Raw genomic sequence first — 8858 nt, 5'->3', positions numbered from 1 at the left:
CGAAACGTATTTATGAGGAAACCCCAGGTTCTAAGAATTTGGGCAATTGGACGAGAGAGCTCGTGCTAGGATTTATCCCTTTTCATGCAGAAACTGAAAAGCCTGTTTTCATTTTTTGTGTCGTACGTCATCTTAAATAAAGACTTTAGCCAGGGTAGAAATGGTCTGCTCACAATACAAATATAAACTGAAAAGATTTGCACTGCTTTGTACGCAGGGAACCGTGACACGTCAAGCAAATTTTTGAAACAATGTTTTAGACAAAAACACTCCCTTTTGACCCACACTCGTGACATGATAAGCACGACATTTTTCTCAATGTTTTTGTTTCCAGATTTGAATCGAGATTCTCTCTGTTGAAAGTTTTCTATGGCAAACCGTTACTGCCTAAAGCCATTCGAGTTTTAAATCTTGGTCCAACTGAAATTACGTCCTTAATGAACGGAACATTCAGTGCTTTACTTTTTGTTTTCTTGCTTGCTGCAAATCTCAAATGTGGAGTTTGGAAAATATATGGGTGAATTTAATAAAGTAATAGTTGAGTATTTTTTGGGAAGCTTCAGTTCTCGCTAGCGAGCTTTTAATTTCTCGCTAGCGAGTTTTTCAATTTTCTGGCTAAGTCAGGCCTCTCTCCCAGGCCTTCACTTAGATGGCGATTGATTAGTCCTGTGAATAAATAGGGTGACAGGCCTGCACGACTCCATTGTACGTGTGTTTTGTTTAGAGCTTTGCTCTTACGAGTTCATCTTAGAGTGAACGCCCCCTTCTGTATGAAATTATGGGTGGCTCAAAGATTCCTCTTAGTAGTGGTTGTCCCTGTATCAAATGCCACTTACTCATGAGTATTTGTCTTAAATTGGGCACTGCTGGGTGGAATTGTGCAACGAAAGGCAAGATCCGTTTAGGTTCTTTTTGTTTTTTAGTGAGGGATTGTTTTCTTTCCTCATATCTTATTTCGGAGAGGACATTTTCCACAAAGTTCTTTGGGTATCCTCTCTCGATCAGGCGTTCTTTAAAATTGTTTATTTTCTCTTCAAATAAAGCTTTAGAACAGTTTGTGCGTAGAGGCCTGAGTGCTTCCCCTTTAACAAAACCTCTCTTTGTAGCTGTTGGGTGACATGTAGAGAAATATGTATGCTTCTGTTGTTTTGAAGTGATTTTTGATGTCAGCTTTCGGATTTGAACCTTTCACCTTTGTTAACTAACGTCGTTTCTGTTTTCGATATTTCAGCCGAGAACTTTATTGTTTGATGGTGATTGTTTGCTAGTTCAATGAACATTTGTATGTTCTCCCTGTTTGTGTTCCACAGGGAAATTATGTCGTCAATATAGCGATTCCAAACGAGCGGTTTGTGTTTGCTTCTACTTAGTATTTCCGTTTCTATTTTTGCCATCAATATGTTGGCAAAGGCGACCGCCATTTTAGTGCCCATGGCGGTTCCGTGTGTTTGCACGTAGTTTTTCTCATTGAATTGAAATTAGTTTTCCTGCAGTCATGCTTTTCTTTCTTGAACGATGGTTCCATAGGAAGAATCTCTCGCACTGGTCGAACGTAAACAGGCTTTTCTTTGAAGATCTTTTGGATCAGAAAGCCGGACAAAGCCTGGCCCGGAGCTAGGATAGGAGCCATTAAACGACAATGCACCGACATCACCACCTCAACGTCGTCAAATGCTCCCAGCTTGGAAGGGGATAACGACTTCAAAAAATCGTATAAAGCTTTCTCACCCCACTCCTTTCGAAAAGGGGCAGCTGCCACAACATGGCCATTTTCCATAAGCCATAACCGTGCTCCTTGACGGGGAACACTCTCGTGGTCTGGCCCTCCAAGTAAAATTACGTCCTTAATAAACGGACCATTCAGTGCTTTACTTTTTGTTTTCTTGCGAGTGTTTTAAGCCCTTGAATTATTGAACTCATACGATAGCCTGAAGCGCGGAGTCAACGTAGAATTTGTGCTGTTGCTTGGTACTTGCTGAGCAGCTGTGGAAGTACTGGTAATGATGACATTGCTAACAGTACTATTAAAGCTAGTACCGAGAGAGGGCTGTGCTGAGCTTTGCCTGAAAATTCGCGACACTTCACCTTCGACAGAAACTGTTCGTTCGTTGTTGCTCATGATTCCAGTGTTCGTCTGAGATGGATTTGGCTGGTTGTTTTCCAGCTCTGTACCCAATCTAACGATGTTATCAAGGATTTGTCTTGCGACGGGATTCATAATTTTTAGCTTACAGTATGTTGCTTCACTTTCGCTTCGATCGAGAAACTGACACCTTGAGGGTCATAAAATGGCGAGAAAATGTCCCACAGTTCCCTGCGCCCCCACCGGTTCAAACTCGCTAGCAAGAAATTGAAAACTCGCTACCGAGAGACTAAAAACTCGAGAGCGAGAAATTAAAAACTCGCTAACGAGAGATTAAAAACTCGCTAGCGAGAAATTGAAAACTCGCTAGCGAGAAAATAAAAACTCTCTAGCGAGAAATTGAAAACTCGCTAGCAAGAAATTGAAAATGAATGAATGATACCTTTATTTAAACACGGTTAAAAAACATCAGTCTACACAGAAAATTAATTAAAAATTCTCAAAAACTGTTTTACATCTTTGCTGTGTGGGAGTGCTGATCAGAAAACCATTTGTTATAACTTCTCTTAAAGAGAGCTAAGGAATTAGATGTACGTAGATTGTTCCATAGAATAGCGCCACTGTAACTGAAGCTCTGCTTCAGGTAAATCAGTTCTTGGTTTTGGGAGTAATAACTTTTTTTCCGCGTTTCGAAAATCGTAGTTCGGTATTCTTGGGACAAACAGATTACAGAGATAAGCTGGGGCGAGATTATTAATGCACTTGTACATTAAATTAGCTTTTTGTTTAGCCCTTCTAGACGATAAATTGTCTCAACCAAGGGAGTTGAGAAGAAGTCTGGAACTAGTATCATAGCTAGATTTAGTGATAACTCTGATAGCACGATTTTGAAGTTTTTGAAGTTTCTCACTAAGCTGTTGGATAAGGCCATCCCATACAGCACTGCAATAATCAAAGTGTGGCTCGATAAGACCTTTGTATATTTTAATTGCAGTGTGCATTGAAACAAATGGCCTGACCCTCTTAAGAGCACCTATACCAGAGGATACTTTTTTAAAGGTTTCATGAACGTGGGCCTTCCATGAGAGATTTTCATTAATAATAAGCACGAGAGATTTGCTTTGATTACTTTGGGTTATTGGGACACCGTCTATATGAAAACTTGCTAGCGAGAAAATAAAAACTCTCTAGCGAGAAATTGAAAACTCGCTATCGAGAAATTGAAAACTCGCTATCGAGAAATTGAAAACTCGCTAGCGAGAAATAAAAAAACTCGCTAGCGAGAACTGAAGCTTCCCCAAAAAACTCAACTATTACTTTATTAAATTCACCCATACATTTTCCAAACTCAAGATTTGAGATTTGCATCTCGTTAATGCTAAGAGCCAGTTAAAAAAAACTCGAATGGCTTTTGGCAGTAACGGCTTGCCATAGGTATTAAATATGACTGTTCACAAGGCTCGACAATAAAGCGCGAAGCGTGATATCACACAGAACTGCACATATCAGGAGTTGCACGTGTTTTTCACACCCCAGGATAACAATAAATACAGGATCCGTTGTTTTCTCGTTCAGTCTCTCAGTTTTCCGCGCGAAGGAGGAAAGAGGGAACGGCCCTCCACACCCACCCCCTGGCGGGAAAATTCGTGTCCGAGCACACGGGCATCGCCTCCTAAACGCTGGATCAACTTTCTACCCATACCTTATTAGGCTGAGCGTGAAAAGAGAGCGTTGTGCAATAGAATACAATGCTGAACCATAATTTCTTGGTAACATTTCAATTTATTACAAGCCACACGTGCAAGACGCTTTGCTGCGTGAAGTGCTGGTGATCATGCGCGGTGGCCTCATGGTAGTGCGCCCGATTCCAAAGCGGGCGGTCCTAGTTCGAGCCATGGCCGAGAACATTGTGTTGTGTTCTTGGGCAACAAACTTTACTCTCAGTGCCTCTCTCCACCCAGGTGTATAAATGGGTACCGGTGAACTTATCGCTGGGGGTAACCCTGTGATGGACTAGCATCCCGTCCAGGGGGGAGTAGAACATACTCCTAGTCGCTTCATGCTACAGAAACCGGGATAAGCTCCGACCTGATGAGCCACCTAGCTCGTATGCAGACTTAACCTGCCTACCCCTATCACTCCTGCATTCCGACAAGCCTAGTCCACCGCGGCTTATGCCATCCGCGGCTTATGTAAGACGTGAACTGGTTAAAAGGTACCATTTACACGGTAAGTTCGCGTCTTATTTAAGCCGCGGCTTGTGTAATTGGCGGCTTAATTACTTTCCTCAAATAAATGGTCCTAATAATATCACACCGGAGAAACAATCTACAATGAGAAGATTTTCACACGAAGAACGATCTGTATAGTCACCGATATCGGCTTGGAAAAAGAAGAACAAAAAGCGACCATAAAAAGATTCTGACAAAACGGGGCGCTTCAAGCGGGCTACCCCGCGCGAACAGGCTTGTCGGTTTCTTAACAACAACAACAACAATCAGCTTTATTTGCATGACCATAAATACATACAGTGTTGCAAAAGCTTTTGTAAACTAAAACTAAAGCTAAAATGTTAACGGTTATCATGATCATGTAATAATGTTATAATATAGCAATCAAGTTGCATTGGTTTGGTTTGAAAGTTGAATATTGCGGAGATCAAAGCAAGATGAGATAAATTTTGTTAATTGAATATTAATACAATGATTTGAAGAAGTCTTAAGTTCACGGATGATTTGTAAAGGAGATAAGAATGCCAGTGAAACTCTACTGCTCGATAAATGATTTACAGTTTAAAGTATGAATACATGCAATATATGCAATATATGCAATCATATCTCCGTACCATTCTCCGCAGTTCAAATATATGAAATTGCACATATTCACTTGCATTCTTCACCTTCTACGGATATATTACGAGCTCACCAGGTGGCCAGTTCCCAGTTGGACTGAAGTTTAATTTTAAAATTAGTAGGCTTATACTTTCACAGCTTTTATATTAACTTGACGATCTAAACAACTTACGAGAGTATGTTATTTCACGGCTAGATGCCGACTAACGTTTGAGTTTGGTGATTATTTAGAAATATGTAGCAATAAATAGCAACTTCCCAACTACCTGAAAGAAGATTCTGTTGGGTGGCGCCTAATGCTGACCTAGAGAATATACTCAATATAGTCACCAAAGTTTGCGTCAGTATTGAAGTCACTTTGAAAAAGTTGTTTCATCAATTATTTTAATGTCGTTATACGCAATTTGAGTACTTTAGCGAAGAGATTATATCGACGACTAATCAATGACGTCATCGACTAATCGATGACAGAAAGAAGGACCCATCCTCTCTACGAGAAGCGATTCATGGTAGTTGCATTCATCATCTTGGAATGGAGAGAAAAAATGTCATATGTATGTCTTAGTAATTGACTATCGGTACTAATCAATGACTGAATCAACCTTTACCTATCATGGATTTCTCATTGATTCTCCATTAATGTCATGGAGTCCTACGCCTGGACAAGAACAAACGAAGAATTTTCGAGAGCTTAAGTGAAAAGTAGTGCTCCCACTTTTTCTAGGGAGTTTCTGTGCTCATGACATGCAGTGATTATGGATGGAACGCGCATTCCACACAAAAAGATATTCATCAAGCACTGAACACAACTGATGTAGTAAAAGAGTCCAGTTATCTCGCAAAAAAGTAAAAATATTAAAACAGACGCATATCACCCATCCTATAGGTGATATGCTACTGATTAAAATAACAGTAATGATAATAATCATCTTGATTTACCCTGGGGAGTGTTGTAGCACAAAGGCTAAAGGGGCTGAACAAATAATTCAAATTCTATCGACTAATTACAACTTGAACCAGTCATCACTACATCACGTTGCAAAAAGTGCCGGCAATACAACTTACACCTTCTACAAGTGGTCCAGCAATAGGTTCTACAGCAGAAAGAACTGCACCAACGGCTGGTACAACAAGCCTTCCCACAAACTGAAGTGCTTGTGTCCAGAATCCAGGTTTTTCGACATCCTCCTGCTCTTTGCGAGTTAGTTTGATCTTGTCATGTAAGTCGTCGGCTTTCTTGGCTCGTTGCCCTATCAATCCTTCTGTTGTCCATGCCGTTGGGGCTCTTGATGAGGCTTGTTTTATCACTTCATCCAGCTTTGCATTCATGTCATCACGGAGTGCCTTCATTTCTGCATCGTGTTTCTCATTCAGCTCCTTTATTAAGGCTTCGCTGTCGTCTTTGGCGTTGACCTCCAACTGTTGACGAAGAACCTTTTCCTCTTGTTCTTTCTTAGAGGCCATCTCTGATAGTTTCTTTATCATTCTTATGTTGTTTTCGTTGTGTTCTTGCAATGCCATGAAGCGCTCCTTCAAAGCTTGATTTTCCCTTATGAAGGCTTGCCGTTCCTCTTGGGCCCGCTTCATGCTTGTTGCGATCATGTTATCCATTTGACCTTGCTGTGCCTTCCGCTCGCTTTCCATTTGCTCACTAAATCGTTTCCGTTCCTCCTCTAGATTTTTGAGCAACATTTCCATCTGGAAATTTAAAGCGTGAAAATGACTTCGTGCTTACTTGATTTACTCTTTCTCCTTCCAAATATGTAACTATTGTTGGGCGAGGTCGAGCAAAATATCGCGATTTGTCAGTGGCGAGCAGAGCAAATAATTGATCTGGAGACCCTGATCATGACAAATAACGATATTTTGCGATAACCGAGTTCACCTCAGGGAAACGATCTTCCATTTTACACCCGAAAGCGTGGTTTCGATTGCACATGAGCAGGATATTATTTGCAGGAAAACACACTTAGAGGATTCTACGCATGGGCAGATCAATATTTGTCGGCAGTTATTTGCAAGTCACGTGGTGGGCTCTCAGCTCAGTCAATGAAAGGAACGAAAGAAAATACATCGAATCAGTGATAATGTTAATGATCTCGGAAGTAGACTTGCCGTTTGATGTGACACCGTGCTATCATGGTATATGTAAATAAAAAGCAGTTCGCGATCGATCGAAAAAAATATTTAAAAAAAGTATCAATAGGCTTTTTGCACAAACTGGTCATATGGTACAAAAATCGGCCATGCTGGTAGGTAGGTTACACAATGGGGCACCCAAAACAAAGGAACGTCAAAGTAGCCAGACTGGTGCTACATGACGTTGCTTTGTTTTAGAAGTCCCACTGCGTAACTTGCGGTCCAGTATGGTGCTTTTGTACCTTGTGACCGGGTCATGCAGAAGGCCTATTAGTCTGTCACTCTCCACAACGTACGTGGCCAGCTCCCTTGCCTTGCAAAATAAACACGTGATATCAAATTTAATTGAATGTACCTCTTTCTTCCTTTCCCGACTTTCCTCTTGCAAGCGTGATTGTTGTTCCTGTTGGTTGGATAATAATATAGGCTTATTGTTAATATGATTACAGCTTTTAAATTCTGATAGCTCGTGTAACTAAAATATAATAATTAAATAACAATATATAATTATAATAAGAACCTTCCCAGAATCCTTTGCAGCTGGAAAATCGTAAATCCCAAATAACTTGGTCAGTTTGAGGGCAGCAAGACCCCCACGTTGTCTAGATATGTCTTATCATAAACTAATTATTGTACAAGACTAAGGGCGATGACGTCATTGGTCACGTGACTTTGCTCACAAGTGCGTTTTTGCTTACTGTGACGAAATTATTTTGCTATTGAAAAAGCAGTCAACGTGGTTTGAAGCACAATGGTGTGCGCCATTTCGGACTGCCCGGGTACCGAACAAAATATAAATATTAAGGGTGCTATATACAATTTTCAAAAAGTGGGAGTCTGGGTACAAGTACTATCTCGCGTTGCATTAAACGCGAGGAAACAAAAATTTGGATATTGGTAGATATTTTTATGAAATATACATTTTTGTCATTTTTAATCCTGTGACGTCATCGGTCACGTGACCAGAACGGACCGAAGTTTAATATTCGCTCTAAAAGTTGACTAGAACCTTTCTCCAAGAATATTTTTAAGCGAAGTTGTAGTTTAATAAATAGTGCTTTAAAAAATGGCCATGATTACTTTTTCCTAAAAAAGTGCGGCAGTAGAAAATCTAACTGAAAAGTTTGTCAGCTTCTTGCTCCACGACCATTTGAGGTAGGAATAAAAGAAAATTTTGCCAAAGGATTGAGAGTATGCTCTTTATGATGGCGTTGTCAGTTTCTTCTAATTTTAATTTCTTTTGGCGAGGATCGATGTTTAAGATTTTTTTCAGAGGAGAGGGCCTGGAGGAAAGAACGAAAACGAGGCTATACTTTCGCGCGCTTTTTGTTCACTGCGACGCCGCGCCACAAAAGGTTAGCTAGAAAAAAAAAATCCAAGGACTGGACAACGGACTGGACTTGCATTTTCTTTAAACGGAACTTTTGACGACTTTTTAAATTATTATTATTATTATTATTCTTTTTATGACTGCTGTCTGCTCAGGGACAATGTATAGTTGAGAAGGTAAGTTGATACAGATAGTTGTTGCTGTTTGTTAAAAAACAAAACAAAAAAAAAGCGCATTTGTGGCACACTTAAATGCACTTCCCACCCAAAAGGTGTTGTTTAATTCTTGAAATTATAAAACTTCAAAGACGTCAAGTACTTAAGTTTATGTCAAAACCGACCAAGAACCAGTCGAAAAAAATTAAGAAAGATTAGCAAATAATTGTTTTAATAGATTTGGCAGTTTTACAAAGTGTTACGCTTCTGATTTGTGGCACCTATTTACAATGGTAGTC

The 8858-nt window shown here is 40.1% G+C and overlaps 1 protein-coding gene across 3 annotated transcripts in view; it reads right to left on the bottom strand.

Moving 5' to 3' along the window:
- Positions 1–2551: 2551 nt before the first annotated feature.
- Positions 2552–8858, bottom strand: part of LOC138011854 (guanylate-binding protein 6-like) — a 62876-nt gene continuing 56569 nt past the window's right edge. For 2 of the 3 annotated variants that reach the window (XM_068859081.1, XM_068859079.1), the window contains 2 exons: positions 7430–7477; positions 2552–6633 (listed from right to left, as the gene is read on the bottom strand). In XM_068859081.1, the coding sequence (XP_068715182.1) occupies positions 5962–6633; positions 7430–7477 (720 nt within the window). In that variant the 3' untranslated portion in view covers positions 2552–5961. The remainder of the gene's footprint in view (positions 6634–7429; positions 7478–8858) is intronic. The other variant, XM_068859080.1, reaches the window with a different exon arrangement.

Source organism: Montipora foliosa, chromosome 7, assembly GCF_036669935.1.
Source record: "Montipora foliosa isolate CH-2021 chromosome 7, ASM3666993v2, whole genome shotgun sequence".
NCBI classification, from domain to species: domain Eukaryota; kingdom Metazoa; phylum Cnidaria; class Anthozoa; order Scleractinia; family Acroporidae; genus Montipora; species Montipora foliosa.
The sequence above is the reverse complement of the archived record's forward strand: the minus strand, read 5'-3'. Positions and strand labels throughout refer to the sequence as shown.